General features: G+C 34.4%; 1 protein-coding gene across 4 annotated transcripts in view; it reads left to right on the forward strand.

The window, feature by feature from the left end:
* The window catches only part of LOC127862171 (nucleoporin NUP35-like), a 140,056-nt gene extending 131,005 nt beyond the window's left edge, over positions 1–9,051 (forward strand). For all 4 annotated transcript variants that reach the window (XM_052401200.1, XM_052401171.1, XM_052401194.1 and 1 more), the window contains exons 10-11: positions 114–278; positions 8,835–9,051. In XM_052401200.1, the coding sequence (XP_052257160.1) occupies positions 114–278; positions 8,835–8,912 (243 nt within the window). In that variant the 3' untranslated portion in view covers positions 8,913–9,051. The remainder of the gene's footprint in view (positions 1–113; positions 279–8,834) is intronic.
* The last annotated feature ends 10,897 nt before the right edge of the window (positions 9,052–19,948 follow it).

Consider the following 19,948-nt stretch of genomic DNA (forward strand, 5'->3'; position numbering starts at 1 on the left):
GTGGTTGATGGTGAAGCTACATGTTAAGTCCATGTAATTGACATGAACTTTTGACCTTTACATACTGCACTGTTAGTTCATGCTTGTGAATGCATATTAATAATTTTTTTCAGAAAGTAATGTTTGGTGACAAGGAAAATATAGGTTTCTCCGGCACTAGCAGCTTGACATCGACACCAGGACTGGGTAATGTGACCTCGCCTGCTCCCTCTGGTCTCAAGAACACTCCAATCCGCTCACTAGCCGCCTCTTACAAGGCAGCACGCAGCGAAAATGAGGTTAACATATTTGTTCTTATCTTCCGCCCACTGATTCTTTTAAAAGACAAACTACAAATTATTGTAGTTAACAACTTGTACCCCAACATAGCAATGTCAAAAAGTCAACAGCTCTTCAGAGTAAAAATAATTCCCATTTTCACTACACATTTGTTTACATCTAGCCTTGAAGACAACCACCTACCTATTCATGTGACCAAGTGGATTAAAATCCTTGACAAGCTAACAACAAAGTGATGGCCTTGCTTATAATTACATTATATTTTTTGATGATTTTGGTGAACATTTAGTGGAGTTTTTAGCCCTCGTAATAAAGGTTTACAAATAATTGGATAATTTTAATAATGGTGCAAATGCAAAAACAATTTGTTTTGAGAAAAATTAGCTATCTATATCAGGGATTTGGTACTTAAAAATGCTCTCAGATGCTTTTTTGTGTACACAAATATTTTATGTTACTTCGTGTAACGATGGTTATTAGTACTAAATAACACTTTTATATTTGTATTTACTGATGTAAATTATGAAACTATTTACAAAACAGTGATTTTATTATACCCCCATTACTGGTACTGGTCTGTCGGTCTGTCTGTCCCGAAAATTTCTTGGTCAGAAGTTGTATCAAGATGATGGCAAGGTCAAGGTTTAATATGGGTCATGCCGGTCAAAAACTAGGTCACAGGGTCACTTAGTGCGTTTTAAACCCAAAGTTTGTCCAGACCATAACTATGTCATTTATCGATAGATTTTAAAATGACTTGGTACATTTGTTCACCATCATGGAACGGTGTGTCTTGTGAAAGAATTACGTTGATATCTCCAATGTCAAGGTAACACTTGGAGGTCAAAGGTAAAATGCTTGTCCAGGCCATAACTTTGTCGTTGATAGTGAGATTTAAAAATCATTTGGAACATTTGTTCACCATTATTGGACGGTGTGTCCCGTGTAAGAATTACATTGATATCTCCAAGGTCAAGGTCACACTTTGAGTTCAAAGGTCAAAAATGGCCCTAAATTAGCTTGTCCGGGCCATAAATATGTTGTTCATTGTGAGATTTTAAAATCATTTGGCACATTTGTTCACCATCATTGGACAGTGTGTCGCGTGAAAGAATTACGTCGATATCTCCAAGGTCAAGGTCACATTTTGAGTTCAAAGGTAAAAAATGGCCATAAATTAGCTTGTTCGGGCCATAACTATGTCTTCATTGTGAGATTTTTAAATAATTTGGCACAAATGTTCACCATGTTTGGACGGTGTGTCCCGCAAAAGAATTACGTTGATATCTCCAAGGTCAAGGTCACACTTTGAGTTCAAATGTCAAAAATGGCCATAAATGAGCGTGACCGGGCCATAACTATGTCGTTCAATGTGAGATTTTAAAATCATTTGGCACATTTGTTCACCATCATAGGACGATGTGTCGCGCGAAAGAATTACGTCGATATCTCCAAGGTAAAGGCCACACTTTGCGTTCAAAGGTAAAAAAAGGTCATAAATGAGCTTATCCGGGCCATAACTATGTTGTTCATTGTGAGATTTTCAAATCATTTGGCACATTTGTTCACCATCATTGGACAGTGTGTCGCGCAAAAGAATTACGTTGATATCTCCAAGTTCAATGTCACACTTTGAGTTCAAAGGTCAAAAAAGGCCATAAATGAGCTTGTCCGGGCCATAACTATGTCATTCATTGTGAGATTTTAAAATCATTTGGCACATTTGTGTACCATCATTGAAGGGTGTGTCGCGCGAAAGAATTACATCCATATGTCCAAGGTCAAGGTCACACTGAGTTCAAAGGTCAAAAATGGCCATAAATTAGCTTTTCCAGGCCATAACTATGTCGTTCATTGTTAGATTTAAATATCATTTGTTTAACATCATTGGACGGTGTGTCACAAGAAAGAATTATGTCGATATCTCCAAGGTAAAGGTCACACTTTGAGTTCAAAGGTCAAAAATTGCCATACATGATCTTGTCCGGGCCATAACAATGTCATTCATTGTGAGATTTTAAAATGACTCTGTACATTAATTTTGTTCACAGTCATTGGATGGCATGTCATGCTTAAGAATTCAAGAGTTTGAAGGTCAAAATGGCCATAAATGATAATAGCATAATAATTTTTAAAAATCGCCATAAATTAGCTTCTCTTGTAAGCTCCACTGGCCAAAGGCAAGCGGGGCTTATGTCATGGTCCTGTGTCCGTCATGCGTGCGTGTGTCCGTCTGTGCGTTAACTTTTCTTTTAAATATCTTCTTCTCCTAAACTACTAGTCCAAATCTGATTAAATTTCTCAGAAATGTTCCTGGGTGAAGCTCTTTCAAATTTGTTCTAATTATGCCCCTGGGGTCAAATTTGACCCTGCCCCGGGGGTCACAAAATTGAAAATTTGCTTATATAAGGCCTATTTTGTGAAAACTTTTAAAATCTTTTCACCCCCATAACCATTGGGCCTAGTGCTATCAAATTTGGTATGTAGAGACATCTAATAGTCCTCTACCAAATTTGTTCAAATTATGCCCCTGGGGTCAAATTTGACCCTGCCCCGGGGGTCACAAAATTGAACATATGCTTATATAAGGTCTATTTTGTGTGTTTGTATGTAGTGACATGTAATAGTTCTCTTCTTAGTTTGTTCAAATAATGCCCCTGGGGTCAAATTTGAAACTGCCCAGGGGTCACAAAATTGAATATATGCTTATAAAGTGCTTATTTTGTGAAAACTTTAAAAATCTTTTTGTCCATATCCATTAGGCTTAGGGCTACCAAATTTGGTATGTAGTGACATCTTATAGTCCTCTACCAAGTTTGTTTAAATAATGCCCCTGGGGTCAAATTTGACCCTGCCCTGGGGGTTACAAAATTGAACATACGCTTATATGTAGCCTATTTTGTGAAAACTTTAAAAATCTTCTTGTCCATAAACATTGGGTCTAGGGCTACCAAATTTGGTATGTAGTGACATCTTATAGTCCTCTACCAAATTTGTTCAAATTTTATCCCTGGGGTAAAATTTGACCCTGCCCCGGGGGTCACAAAATTGAACATATGCTTATATAAGGCCTATTTTGTGAAAACTTAAAAAATCTTTCTGTCCATAACCATCCGGCCTAGGGCTATCAAATTTGGTATAAAGTGACATCTAATAGTCCTCTACCAAATTTGTTCAAATTTTATCCCTAGGGTCAAATTTGACCCTGCCTCGGGGGTCACAAAATTGAACATATGCGTATATAATGCCTATTTTGTGAAAACTTTAAAAAAAATTCTCGTCCATAACCATTAGGCCTAGGGCTACACAATTTGGTTTGTAGTGACATTGTATAGTCCTCCACTGAGTTTGTTCAAATTATGCCCCAGGGGTCAAATTTGACCATGCCCTGGGGCCACAAAATCAATTATATGCTTATATAGTGCCTATTTTGTGAAAACTTAAAAAATCTTCCTGTTCTTAACCATAATGCATAGGGCTACCAAATTTGGTATGTAGTGACATGTAATAGTTCTCTACCAAGTTTGTTCAAATTATGCCCCTTGGGTCAAATTTGACCCTGCCCGGGGGTCACAAAACTGAACATACGCTTATATGGGGCCTATTTTGTGAAAACTTTAAAAATCTGCTTGTCCATAACCATTGGGCCTAGGGCTAACAAATTTGGTATGTAGTGACATCTAAAAAAACTCTACCAAATTTGTTCAAATAATGCCTCTGGGGTCAACTTTGACCCTGCCCGGGGGGGTCACAAAAGTGAATAAATGCTTATAAAGCGCCTATTTTGTGAAATCTTTAAAAATCTTCTTGTCGAAAACCATTCGGACTATGGCTACCAAATTTGGTATGCAGTAACATCTTAAAGTCCTCTACCAAGTTTGTTCAAATTATGCCCTTTGGGTAAAATTTGACCCTGACCCGCGGGTCAAAAAATTGAACATTATTTACGCTTATATCTTGCTCAGGCCGTCAACTGATTCCTATGTTTCTATATTTTCCTATATTTTGGAGAATTGTCCCATATTTTTCAAAACCTATATTCCCTATTTTTTTCTATATTTTTTTTACTTTTTTCCTCTATTTTCCTATATTTTTTACTTTTCGTCTATTTTGTTCTGAAAATTTCCTCTTTTATTTTTTAAATACTTAAAGAAGTAATACTGCTGTTAGATATTTTAATTTACAGTGTAAAAAGCTGTCCCTCCTCTTCCAAAGCATCACCATCTTGCAGGAGTGCTGTTGTACACCATTGTGATATCTATATGGACACCTTTGGTGAAGAAAAATACAACCATTTAAAAGGTGAGAACAAATCCTAGCAGATAGTTGTAACAGGTCTTTCCACAGGGATGCTCTTCTGAGAGGATATTTAATGCTCTTCCTGATTATTGAGATGTTTTAATGTCATTTTGCCATGTATACCATAGCATCTTTTTCTTGTTTTTAAGATATGTAACTACCATTGTGTGTCTGATACCCATGAGATTAGATTGTTTTACAATTGATATTAATAACATTGTGCAATTCTGTTCAATTAATTATTTTGATGTTCAATTTCAAATATATTTATATGCAGAAGCTGCCAGAAAAAAATTATGTTCTGTATGTGTATTTTATCATATAGGATGTTTTGGTGTTCTTTTCATGTCCTAAAAATGTTTGATTGAAGAGTGTATAGACATTTTAATGTGCATAAAATACAGAATTTGTATTATATACCATGATATGATACTACATGTATGTGATTCATGTTTTCGGTTTCAATAATTTCATTATCAATATAATGCTGCACTCTTATGTTAGGTTGTAAAACTATGTTTACTAATGTTTTGTTGATTGTTAACTATTTAAAAAAAAATCAGGTGTCTACATTGATGACCACAGTGTGTTGCTGCATCAGCATATCTGCCTTGATGGGAAGATGAGGGACTGTTAAGTAAAACATGAATATAATGATAATTGACGGAAAACAAGTAAGTAAGAAGTTCTCTACATATCTCTAGAACATTACTTTTTACCATAAAATTCCTATATTTTAACCCTAAACAAGCCCAAACCTCCTATATTTTGATGCAAAAATTCCTATATTTTTTCCTATATTTTCACCTTAAGTCAGCTTGCTTATTTTGTGAAAACTTAAAATATTCTTGTCCTTAACTCTAGGACCTAGGGCTACCACATTTTGTATGTAGTGAGATATAGTAGTCCTCTACAAAGTTTGCTCAAATTATGCCCCTGGGGTTAAATTTGACCCAGCCCAGGGGGTCACAAAATTGTACATGTGCTTTAATAGGGCCTATATTTAAGTATTTGCACATGCCGAGAATATTTGTTTCAGCCTTTTTTCAGCAGTGGAGCGATACAGGGCCATCATGGCCCTCTTGTTTTGTGAAGACAGCATGCAAAATAGACTGTGTCAATGCAGCATGTGGGGGTATACGTCACGTCTGTGACGAAGCTCTAGTTTGTATTTGACACAAAATTGGCATTCTTAACTAGTATTTGAGTAAGTTAAACATTCTTTCTGCTGCCAAGTGGGGACTGAAATCTTCCATGTTATTAATCTAACATATATCAATCATTATAATGAAATGTGCAGCGTGACAAATCAGTGTGGTCATTTTCTGAAACAAATTAACATTCTTGAATGGGGATTTCAGTAATTCTACATATTCGACTCTCAATTGCCATTTATAACAGGTATTTTGATATGTTATTCTGAGCTGGTATCATGTAATTACATATTAAAAGATGATAGAAATCATATTGAACATTGTTTATATGAAATAAATAAATCTCCATAATGGAAAGTGCTAAACACAAAAAATAAGGTAATTAAAAATAAATAAATAACGTACTATAATTGAGGTTTTGGGAATTCTTAATATTGAAGTGGCCACTTGCACTTGTTAAGATCACGTTTCTGCTTTTGAAATAGTTTAAATGTAATTCCCCCAACCAATCATTCTCAATGCTGACTGTCAGAGTTACACAATTCCCATGGACACTGTAAAATCATATTTCATGCACAGTTTTTGGAAGAAAATTATCCGAAAAAATACAGACCTCAATTTTCAAATTGTTGAGGAAAAGGTGGACAAACTGATAGAGGGCAGGCTCCTAATTGATCTCTCTCTGATTGGTTTTTCAATATTAAGCTAAGTGTTTGATTGACAGGTGGCGAGGTGTTATTGTCTGATCAAATTAGAATCTGAATAACAAGTATTTTGTATACATGTATTATTAGCCTATACAAAACTGTCAAACCAATACTATGCATGGGAAGTGTTTACAGTTACTGAGCTGATAACAACAATAAATACAAGTTACTGTGTACAGCGCAAAACTTTTTAACGGGCACAAGGTTTTTTATGCGCAAATTGAAAAATAAACAGATATATAGACTGAAAACTTCAGCCATTGTACTATTGGACAATCAATTAATCCGTGTTATTGGAAAGCTTTTATTTATTTTGAAAGAACACATTTTTTTTAAAGGAGCATGGGTTGCACAGCACTTTATATTTGACAATTTTAGGACTTTTCTCTCAAGAATATGGGGGCCCTGAAAAGAGGGCAGTTACATACAATAACGTTTTCAGGTGTCAATGTGTGTCTCAAATGCTCAACAAGCCATGCCAATTATTGCTAAATGAAAGCTTTCTATGATGAAGTTAAAAACACAAACAAGACCCAGTTTATCCTACTCTTACCCACAAATAAGACCTCTTTGTATACCTTACTTAACCTGCTCTCTGTGTTGTCAACAACAGCCCCAATGAAAGCTGACAATTAATCAATACAAACACAAACATAGAAATTTGTGCATTTTTATACAAACATTGTTATTGGTTTGCAACTGTTGCTATTCTGTTCATACCTACCGTTACCTGCTATTAGTTATTTTGACAACAGCCATTTCAGCTTGTTTAACAAAAGTGTGTAGAATTATGGAATAAAAAAGGCGTCAGCTATGATAATTTACAATAACGATGACATTTTTCATAAGTTAGCAGCACGAATAGCATAGTTCAAATGTATACTATACAATTAGATAAGGTAATGGCATACTGTGTACAATGATTTCAAGTCATATTATATGGTCTTACTCTCTGAACATTTTCTGTTGAATATCTCTCTGTATTTACTGTAAGTTAAGACTGACATGATGCCTTTTAATAGGTATACAAACTTGGAAGTGTCATTTTTGTGAATAATTGCTCAAAAAGTGCCATGCATAGAACAGCCATTGATGAAAAAACACTGTCCATGGCAACTGTCTGTATTGGGTAGTCCACCATGAAATCATGTTAGATTGTAAGGCATAATTCTCCCCTTTTGGGAATATATCCTTAATCCACGAAATTCAAAAACTGAAGTGTCAATGGACCTTTAATTAGGAATAAGTGTTATTGTAGAAGTGTTTGATTTATTTATGTTTTGTGTAATAAATGATGAAACTTGAAATACAAATCCAATAAGTTTTAGACTGTCAATTTACACACACTAAGTATTGAAAGCCATACCTGGAGCTTTCGTCCGTGTACTATGGACTTCATCAGCAGAATGAATATCTACTGTTGGGAAACGTTAACACCGCTAATTGTCGGGGTGAGCGATGTTAACGTATGGTCCCAGGTTTGTGAGAGCTGGTAGTGGCCCCTGTCCTTGTTTAGCGCCGGCCTTGGTGCACGGATGTAAATAGCCTCATTGACCCCTCTCTCGAACCAAGATGGCTCACGGTCCAGAATCCTAACGTTCTCCATTGTGATTTTGTGGCCTGGTTTACAATCATGTATATGCCTTGAGACTTCAGATGATGTTGAACTCAGTCTCCTGTGTTCCATGAATCGTGCTTTTTGATTTCTTTCAGTTTCACCAATATAGTCCATTGAACACTGTTCCTTTGGATGGCCATCACATTTGATATGGTACATAGATAAGTCCGCAGATGTCTTTCTTGTCTGGTTTGTCCTTAGGGTGAACTAGCAATTGTCTTAGAGTTTTATGTGGCTTTAAGGATACGCTGATGTTGTGTTTAAGAAAGGCCCGCTTCAACTGTTCAGAGGTACCTTGAACATAATTTTTTAATGGAAGGACAACATTGCCCTTAGACTTGGCTAGCCCTGGTCCTCTCTTGTCTTTTCCCTTCCTTTCTTCGGTGCCCATTCCGGATAGTGGCACTTCTTCAAGGCCTGGCTGACATGCTGCATTTCATTATTCAGGATTATCATGGAAACCACACAGTCAAACTTTCATCGTTAAAATACAAAATTAACAAATATCATTTAAATTATTTATCCTTAAACAATGTTAACCGGTAGTTTTTTTTAACTACCTTGAATATGTATATTTCCCATTACTCTAAAGTCAAATCAATGATTGGGAATTGTGTGACTTAATTTTGGTTGGGGGCTTGGGGAGATCTTTTTGCCTTAGGGAATATGAATCAAAAACATCAGCCAAAAAGCCGTGCATTGTTTACAGCCTGTAGGGAAAAAAGCATTCTCTCAGCAATATAGATCATTCTTAACTTACATACATGTCTCTTTCAGGTTGTTCAAAGCAGTCAAGCTCCCAGGAAAAACACCGGTTTCGTTAGTAAAGCTATGGAATACATGTTTGGATGGTGATGGCAATTGACGTGGAAAGAACTAAAGGACATGTGATATAATCTTGAATAGAATAATCTGTGTATATTAACAATGCATGTCTTTGCCCATTATATTGATTGATTATGTAATTTGTAAATAGATTTCCATCTTTTTGAAACTTGCACGTATGTTGTCTTTTCACACTGTAAAAGCATCCACACAACCTGATCTCATGTTGATGTTAAATTTGACCTTCTTTGTAATTAGCCTAATTGAGAAGGTAACAATTCTTGGTTTACACAAAATGAGGCTTTTTGTCTTACATCAATAATGCTTTCACAAAGCTGTGATACTATCAGGGATGAACACTATAAACACAATAACAACTAATTAGAATATAGTGAAGCAAATATATATTTTTTATGATGCGATATTGTATTGAGCCAGCTAATGAATTGTGATGGAATAACTGAGATTGGGTTCAAAATTCGGTTCCAGCACTGAAAGAGTTCAGGCATTTGATTTGTTTTCTTCTATAAATTTAGCATGTTGACGCTCGGTTACAAAACTTGTCCAGTATATAGAGTTGTATACGAAAGAACTGTCGTGGCGCGGGGTTAATCAAGTGATATAATATGAAAAATTATTTGTGAAGTTTACCGGCACTTAAAATAAAAACGACCATTAAACTCGAATGCTATTATTTTCCAAGCAGAGCAAATTAAAAATTCTTCTTAGAACATATACCAAAGCTGAGCCATTAAGTTTCAAACAAGAACATTGTCTAAATTATTTTCTGCTTGTATTAACTATGCGACCCACAGATTGTTGTCGGTTATGAGCAAAATGACATCATTTGACTAGTTATTGTAGAGGACTTTTTTACAACGTTTATTACCAAAATATAAACCGATAGTTTGTAATTATTTTCCACTGGGTCTTCATTTTATTTGGGAACTTATATGAGCACTATACACTTCTTTACTAAACAATATGAAACGCGTGTGCCTTGCTGTATCAGAGTTGTCATATTTTAAAGCAATATTCATTAACCATATGAACATATGTGTGATTAATTTGAACATGTCTTATCGAATGTTACTTTTCAAAGTCACCTTTTATACTTTCTTGTTATAGAGATAATCAAAATAGTTTGCGCATTTAGAAGCTTATTTTTGTTTTGACAATTTACACAGCAGACGAGTTTGAGACAGAAACTCACAGGCTATTAATAGAGGATGAAAAGAAATCTCGACCTGTACTTTTTTGCGAGCTGAACTTGATAAATGTTTTACCTCCCGGCTCTAACAATGTATTAAATTTATCTATTTTTAACCAGGTTTTCCGAAGGAAAAAACTGGTTATTAGATTGGCGAATGTCGGCGGGTGTGCTGGCGGGCGGCCGGAACAAGCTCGTCCAGGCCATAACTTTGTCGTTCATTGTCAGATTTTAAAATCATTCGGCGCATTTGTTCACCATCATTAGACGGTGTGTTGCGCAAAAGAATTACGTCGATATCTCCAAGGTCAAGGTCACAATTTGAGTTTGAAGGTCAAAAATGGCCATAAATGAGCTTGTCCGGGACATTACTTTGTGATTCATTGTGAGATTTTAAAATCATTTGGCACATTTGTTCACCATCATTAGACGGTGTGTCGCGCGAAAGAATCACGTCGATATCTCCAAGGTCAAGGTCACAATTTGAGTTTGAAGGTCAAAAATGGCCATAAATGAGCTTGTCTGGACCATTACTATGTCATTCATTGTGACATTTTAAAATCATTTGACACATTTGTTCACCATTATTGGACGGTGTGTCGCGCAAAAGAATTACGTCAATATCTCCAAGGTCAAGATCGCCACAACTAAAAATAGATTTTGAAACAACTAAGTAACTATGAACAATCAGTAACAATGCACATTTTGATTTTGAGTTGTCTCTCTTTATCAGACTTTTTATGCCTCCGGTAGGATGGCATATAGCAGTTGAACTGTCCGTCAGTATGTCAGTATGTGTGTATGTCAGTCTGTCAGTCCGTCCGAAAAAAACACTTTAACAGTTGGCCATAACTTTTGCATTATTGAAGATAGAAACTTGATATTTGGCATGCATGTGTATCTCATGAAGCTGCACATTTTGAGTGGTGGATGTTAAAGGTCAAGGTCATCCTTTAAAGTCAAAGGTCAAAACAAAAAATATTTTTTTATATTTTAAAGCGGCGCAATAGGGGGCATTTTGTTTCTGACGAACACATCTCTCTTTTTTTTAAATTGAAATCAAGGTCAATGTAACACGAGGGGGTTAACATTACACATTTTGAATTGTCTCCCTTTATCAGACTTTTTTTCAACTGGAAACCTGGTTTTGTGACAATTTTGTCTCTTGTCTTCTTAATTGCAATACAATAGAACTAAAACAAAAGTAATGTGTTCGCCTTTATTTGTATGTTAAACGACTAGTTTCAAATCTAAATCCTCTTATATATGCTAATGTCTGAGAAACAGTCTATCAACAGAAATCTTTTCTTATTATTCCCAACGCCTCTAATCATTGATATCTTAACCTATTTATGCCTTCTGGACTCTTCCATCCTTCTAAATTGGATCAATTTATTTCCAAAATGAGGGATGTCTAGTATATTTATTTCTATATTTAGAATATTTCTAACAGAAATTCCTTTAAGCAAACAGCGCAGACCCAGATGAGACGCTGCATCAAATTTGTCACAACTATGGTCGTGTTTGAATTAAAATTCAGTTAGTATGCATATCTTTGTCGTTACTCTGTTTCGGATGGATTAAGTGAGTACGATTTAAAAAACCGCCTCTGGATAATATGCTTTGACTAATCCAAGATTGCATGTATTGGAAAGGCGGATGATTTCCACTGTTGTGCAAGCAACCAACGTTCATGTTCGTCTGTTCAGTCGAATAAAAAGCCCAGTGGATTCTTGGCCAACGCACATTTCCTTCCATCGTTAAATTTAACTTTTTTTTGCAAATAATTATGCAACGTATATTATAATGTCCAGAATAATTATTCAGCCCCACAGTTCGCTGGTTGCAATTGTATTTTTAGACATGCACACGTCACGAACATTGTATTACAAGTATCTTAGCTGTAAAGCAAGTCGTCGTTTGCGGCGATTTAGTTGGTTAAACAAGAAGCAATATAGCGTTGAAACCAACCGCTCAGACAGTAACATTATTATTTATTTTTCAAACAATTTCAAAATAAATTTTACTTATTAACCCTTTCAGTGCGGGAACCTGAATTTTGAAGGCCTTTGCAAACAGTTTGGATCCAGATGAGACGCCACAGAACGTGGCGTCTCATCAGGATCCAAACTGTTTGCTATTCTGATAATATTCTCTTAAAAAAATCGAAGAAAATGCTAATTTTAGATATTCAGCAGACGACATTTTAGCAGACGACAAATTTCCAGCATGCAAAGGGTTAAAGTACTTTGCATGAAAGGAATTTTATAATTATGACATGAAGAGACATGATATGAACAGATTCGACAGACCTAAATCAACGAATGTGTCCAACTGTCCATCTCAATTATTATTCATTTGTCTGAACTGTACTATTGAAATAAAAAATGAAACGAAATATATATATATATAATTGACATTGACAAAGCGATGACATGTGGCCATAGTTGAGAAGGCCTCTGCTTTGACCTCTAAATTTACACAGTCGAAGGTTGAAACAGCTTTCAGTCTATTTTTCAAAACTTCGGAGGTGAAGGTTAAAACTACATCACAAGACCAATTCAAAGAATGAAGACTTTATAAAACAATTTGTATTGATAATAGTATGCTCTGATCACATTTTAAAGTTATTTGTATTTTTCACAAGTACATACGTTATTTGCAAAAATGTAAGTTATATCCTTTTCGCAATACAATGTCATCTTTTTTCCACTCGGCGTTAAGGACGAAACAGTTCTGAGTGAATTTAAAACTAACTTCAATTATCTAATAAGAATGTTTTATATTAAATTAGTGTCCACTTTTGAACATAAGAATATCATAAATGTTGACAGAATGGCGTATGAAACATTTTTGCACTGAACATATACTTTTTAAAACTTATTGTTGAGAGCAAAAAGTTCTAAGGAACTTTAAGTAAGTTATCAGTTTCAAGCCTTTATTTGAAATCCAATACACATCTCAAATTATTTTTGTGTTGCTCAAATATATATTAAAAATGTTAGCCCGTAAATTATCATTTTAAATCATTTAATTATAAGAAAAAGTTTGAAGTTATAATTTATCTTAATTTATCTTTAAAACTTAATTGTGGCAAGCGTTTGTCGCTTTTATATTTGAATTTTACAAATCCATTTCTTAAAAATTCAAAAAATCATTTAAGTATTATTTTGAATAAGTACTTAAAAACAACAAATAGTAACAAGACACACTTGTACGTAATAATAACAATTTGCTGGTATTAGTGTTTTTAACAGTCAGTAATTTTTTTATAAAGGTAAATTCGTTCAACTTACTTGATCGACTTCTACTTTGATTGTGCCTACATGAATTCAAGGTTGAGTGTTCTATCCCAACTTTGATTGTACCTACATGAATTCAAGGTTGAGTGTTCTATTCCTATGTTGATTGTGCCTACATGAATTCAAGGTTGAGTGTTCTATCCCGTTTTCAACATTCGATCATATTTGTTGTATAAATTAATAAATTTGCAGATTACTGTCACAAACATTTCTTTTTTAAGTAAGAAAAATCAAGTGTGATGTAAAACTAAGTTGACAAAAACGTTTCGCGTACGTATCTTCGGATATTTTTATATAATATTGTTTAGGCCTAACAAATGTCCATCATAAAACGACATTTGTGGCAAAGTAATTGAAATACTTAAAACTTGAATATTTGTTAATTGCTTTATAAAGTGTACTCATACAAATTTCACTACATAAAAGTCAAGCAAATATCAACAACATCTACCATAATTCAAACAAGAACTATTTAAGGTTGATCTTTAATAAAATGTGAAGAATCCACTTATTATCATGTACCTGGGGTACATTGTTGCAATCGTTAAAGTACCCGGGGTACTTTTAAGTACTACCCATGCCGACAAAGTAACCCTCAACGGGGCTCGAACCACTGACCCCTGGAGCAATGGAGCAAAAATCTACCGCTCTATCCATTAGGACCATCTGCTCTTATACCATTTTCATTGTATTTTTTACATTATATATGCAGTCCTTGAAGTATCAAAAAATACAACGACAACAACAGAATTCTCCAAATTATTCAATCGTTTCGCGTTGCAACGCTTTATAATTTTCAGGTTTTTAAATCGTCAAAAGATGCCCATAATGGATATTTTAAAGCATGGTAAATGTTCAGTATTACTGTTTCCTCACAAATATCATAACTTCATGAAAAAATTGCGAATCTGAAACATTTTTTTTCAATTTTGTCAATTTACCAAAGCGTGAAAAACACTTTCAGCACATTTGTTATAATGTGAACAAGAGGTATAAAGGTGAGTTACAAAACAATTCAAGTATAGGTCAAGCTGTATGGGTAAGGTAACATACACAATATTATTGTACAACACAGTTACTAGGATGATATAAACAAACAGCATAGTACTAGATCAGATCCTGATAATATTTGTATATAAAAACAAATACAAATGCAGCAAGAAAATAAGGATGCAACGACATTCGGTATATTATCAACAGTATATAATTATGTTATAAGCATTAAATAAAGCTAGCAGCACAATTATTTATGAACAATATCAGCCAGGTGTATTTTAAAAATAATCTAAAATAGTCTTTATAAATTTTACTAAATTACAATTTTTTTATCATTCTGTTTCATTCATGATTCTTTTAAAAAGTATTGCATTATTGGTATTATGTCTAATGCATGGGAGTAGTTGCTGTCGTTGGTTTGCAAATAAAGGACAGTTCAAAATGTAATGGAATTCATCACCAATGTCATTTAAATTACACAGTTGATACTTTCTTAGGTTACGTTCAATATTTTGCCAACGGCCCTTTTCAATTGGCAGATGGTGGTTACACATACGGAACTTTATAAAGTAAGGGTAATAATAATCAGGTACATACGGTGGCATAGAAATGGTGGGATAGAGGTGACATTCACTTCTCTTTTTTTAAATTGCTCTCCTCTTTTCTATCTCGTGGCCACGAGTTAGCTATGTTGTGGCCACGAGATAGAAAAAAAGGAGTGCAAAACTAAATAAAAGCTGAGTGCAATTAAAAAAGAGCGGTGCAGTAAATTAAGGTAGAATGCAGTAAACAAAATAGGAGAAAATTTTCGCTATCTCGAGATCCCGAGTTCGTCAGCCAATCAAATTTTGCGTAACATGTGTAAATATTCTGTACGCATATATATATAGCTGGTCAAAGCGGGCAAGGCTCTGATATAACATAACATACTACTATTAGTATGCATACTACTATTAATACTACTGCATCTGCTGCTGTTGTTATATCCCCACAAACGAAGTTAAGGGGGGTATATAGGAGTGAGCTTGTCTAACGGTCGGTCCGTATTAAGTGTCCGCTCTCTATTTCAAGTAGTTTTCATCCGATCTTCACCAAACTTGTTCAGAAGTTGTATCTAGATGATCTTAAGGCCAAGTTCGAACATGTACCTTGTCTTTATTAATTCGATAGTTGCGACATTTAGGCTGAATGTGTCAAGTTCCCCATGGGTACTACTTCTCCGAACCCCAGGTACTTTGAAGTATACTTCACCGTACACCGATTTTCAAATGATACTTTCGGGTACCCCGGTATACTTACAGGTACCCCATCTTTCATAATAAAAAAATTTCGTACCCAAAATTGTTCGTACCCAATTTTTTTTTGGTACCCAAATTTTGTTCGTACACAATTTTTTTGCCATATTTTTTCGTACCCAAAATGTTCGTACCCATTTTTTTTACGTACCCAAAATGTTCGTACCTTCATTTTTATCGTTCCCAATACGAAAAAAAATTTAGGTACAAAAAAAATTGGGTACAAAAACAAGAGAACTTTATTTAATTTTGCCAATAATAAATGCTTGGTGCCAGTAAAATATTGATTATTCCAGACATAACTCATTCCACATTGATCAAAAATACATTTCATTGTATCGATCCATTTGAACTTAATATCGTTTGCACTTGAATTGGAAAATATTAGCTTATACATTATCGCGCTGAGCTTATTTTGATAATTAGTAACAAGGTCATACCAAAACCCGACCATTCGCTTTTTAATTACAATTGGTAGTGGATAACGACCAAGATCTCCATAAATTATGACATGTGGTGTACCTTTTTTAACACCAAAAATATGTTTTAAAAAATCGGTGTGAACCTTTCCAATAGTTGATAAGTCTCCGTAACCCCATACTTCGCACCCGTATGTTAAAATTGGAACAATAGTATTGTCGCACCGTTTCAATTGACATTCAATAGATAAATCGAGGTTTCTTATTTTTTATATAGACTAAACATTGCCTTTCTTGCCTGTTCTACTACATGCTTTTTTGCTAAGGTGAATTGTCTGTGTTCAGAGAACATCACACTTACGGTAAATATGTAAAATAATCAACTATCTCTAATGAGTATTCATGTATTTTTATATCTCTTTTTCGTTTAATTTTATCACCCAAAACAATAACTTTAGTTTTATCATAATTGATATCTAATTTCCATTGGCAGCAATACGATTAAAAAGTGTTCAAAACAGACGCAATGTTTTCTTCCGAAGTTGCAAATATAACTTTATCATCGGCGTAAAGTAGTACAAGCATTTTGACGAGTATATCTAAATCAGCATCGTATATCTCCATACTTTTATCATTACGTGTAGTAATACAATTTTCAAGGTCATTTAGGTATAAGGAAACCAGTAGGGGGTCAATTTCCCCTTGGCGGAGGCCTCTGCTACACACAAAGAATTCAGAACACGTACCAGATATTGTGACACATGATTTAATGGAGCTATACATATTTTAATAATATTTAGGAAGTTACCACATATATTATATCTTATTAATTTTGACCACAAACCTGCCCTCCATTCAGAACCAAAGGCTTTTTTAAAGTCAACGAATGCGTAGAACAATTTATTCTTTTTAACTTTTAAATACTCGGCAAGCATGTGAAATACAAAAATATTATCGATGGTGCTGTATTTTTTTTTCGAAAGGCCGCTTGATTAACGTTTTAAAACATTACCAGTTTCAATATATTCAGAAAGTCTGTTACTTAAAATACAGGTGAACAGTCTTCCTAAACAGCTGAGCAGTGTTATTGGACGATAAATTTCGGGCAGATGCACGTCACAACCAATTGTCTAGGATTCTGGCACGTGACCTGTTGTCAGACGCATGTTAAATAATTTGTAATATAAATCTGTTAATTTATATATACTGTTTTTAATATATTCATTAATAATGAGATCGAGTCTTGATGCTTTTCCATTTTTAAGGGGCCGGACGGCTTTATGAATTTCTTCTACTGATATTTCGACATTAAAGATTATTTCGGAAATCGATACTGGGATATTCCACATTAGGTTCGGCATTGTTATCAGTTTCATCAGCATTGAGTTTCTTAGAGAAATCATAAAACACGTTTATATCAACATCCGGTATTCGTTGTTTCTTGTTAATGCTATTTATATAATTCCAATAATCTTTCGAAGATTTCATACTTTTCAATTTTTTACGAAACTCTTTTTTGAAAACGAACAATTCGATGCGAAATGTTCTTTTATAACCCTTGCTTGGTTTGTTTAGATCAGGTTTGTTTTCCTGATTTTTAGTGAAATGATAATTTCGTTTGCAAATATAATATGTTTTATGCGCGTCTTTTGCACTTGTTATTGAACCAAGGCTTACGTGTATTTGGTTTCGTATGATAAGAATTTGTACGGTTTTGTGTGCCGAACGTTGTTTTCGCAGAAAGTATAAGTATATTTTCTACATCTTCAGATATGTGTCGTCATCAACATTAAATTCAAACATATTGGCTGTAGCATCATTCCATGGTTTAATCTTGTCATTTTTGGGATTTACATTGACATTGTTGCAAATATCTTGCACCTTTAGAGCGAAAATAAGGGGGCAGTGAATATCAGATAGCAAATAATTAAAAGTGTCAATCTTAAAGAGCTGAAAAGTCTTAGTGAGTATGATGAGGAAATAACATAATCACTAACAGAAGTTTCATGACAAGTAAATTCACTTATACCTTTATCCTCGAAAGCTCGCCCATTCAAAATTACACAGTCATTACTTAAAAAAAAAAGACAATATCTCTGCCGGCCTTATTTATAAATGTATCTTTCGAGTTCCGCTTAACTGAAAAACGGTAAGTATTGATTTCGTTAATTAAATCAAAATCAAATAGGATATCCTTGTTAACATCAATAAAGTCAAAAATGTTATCATCGACAAGTGTTATATCATCAAGATTTCCCGTTCTCGCATATATATCCCCTATAGTTATGACCTACTTACTGTTACAACAAAAATTCGGTCAAAATTCGTCATACAGTTCCGACTTAAAATGTTTTGAATTTTCGGGCTGTACATATATAGCTCCAAGCATGACATCTTTGTCTGTTTTAAAAACTAATTTTATTTAATTTTAACCACTGAACATATTCACTTTCAGTATATACTTGGGTTAAGTACTCACTTATTGAATTTCTTACAAATAATGCAATTCCTCCTGATTTTGTACATAGTTCTGTTTTCGATTTTTCAAATAACATTCATAATTAGGCAATTGAATAACATCTAAATCATCAAGGTGTGTTTCAAGAGAGCACATTATATGATGTTGTGTTATGTACTCGGTAAATTCGGGAGCAAGTAATTTAGAGGACAGTCCATTTACATTCACACAACAGAATGAAACGGTATTTTTACGATCACCACGGCTATCCTATAGATAAGTTGTTTCCACATCGGAAGTAATCCGCGAAGCCATGCGCTGCGAAGATGATCGGCGTCCTCGTTGGGAACCCAGTCCGGGTATTGCTTGGTCATCAGCTTTAACCTCCGTTCCGTCGACGTACAATCTGTCCCTGACGAGAACGGCCTTCTTGTTGTCGCGCCTGGCTAGGCGGAGGATTGGATACAGATTACGGCGTGTGGCCTCAATCTCTTCCGGAAACTGTTCGTGTATGCCATAAGGAGTGCCCTTTAACAAGTAACGGTTGTTAACGGTTGTGCTCAAATATATGAAAGGCAGTCACTTATCAAAACACAAACTGTTCGGAATATAAATTATCACAACAAGTTGAATTATAAACAAATAAGACTTTGATCGATCAGTTGCATGGCGTATTCTCAAGCTATCCATTTATTCAAAACGTTTTGGGAAATGAATGGTTGCAAGAAACATCTTAAACACAGTTAGTTTGTATAATAATATGTATTTTCTCTGTTTCAAACATAATTTAAACGCCAGCTACAAATGATTGACACTTAAATTACCATCGTGAATTATTATAGCTTGTGTCTAAAAAATTAAGGTAACTGCGCGTTATTGTTTCGATTTAACTGCCAAGACTGCAATATTTGAAGATGTATTTACGTTTTTTGTTCGTTTACTAGTATAAATTTGTTAATTATTGATAATATTTTCGTTTTTCGTCGTCAAACCAGTCGCAACCCTACCATATTATAAATGCTTTTTAAAACATCTGACCGAGATCGATGTTTTTGTTTACTGTGTAATGACATTTCTATAAAAAAAGTGGTCGTGACAAACAAATGATAAAATATTTTAGAGATGCACGCTAATCTACAAAAATGTTCTGCGGTAAAACTTGTGTTATCGGTCAGGGTCATGATTCTTTTGGAAATGGTCGGAATTAATAAAATGTATCGGTCGAGAGTGTTATAGCACTTAAAAAATATTGGTCAGCGTTATTTAATTTAATTGTGCACTGGTGGCATTATAAATAAAATTCACTCAGATATAACAAGCAGTTTGCTAGAAGTTGACATATCATCATGACAATCGTGTTATAAAGTACGTTACATGTAACAAAAA

This window comes from Dreissena polymorpha, chromosome 1 (assembly GCF_020536995.1).
Source record: "Dreissena polymorpha isolate Duluth1 chromosome 1, UMN_Dpol_1.0, whole genome shotgun sequence".
NCBI classification, from domain to species: Eukaryota; Metazoa; Mollusca; class Bivalvia; order Myida; family Dreissenidae; genus Dreissena; species Dreissena polymorpha.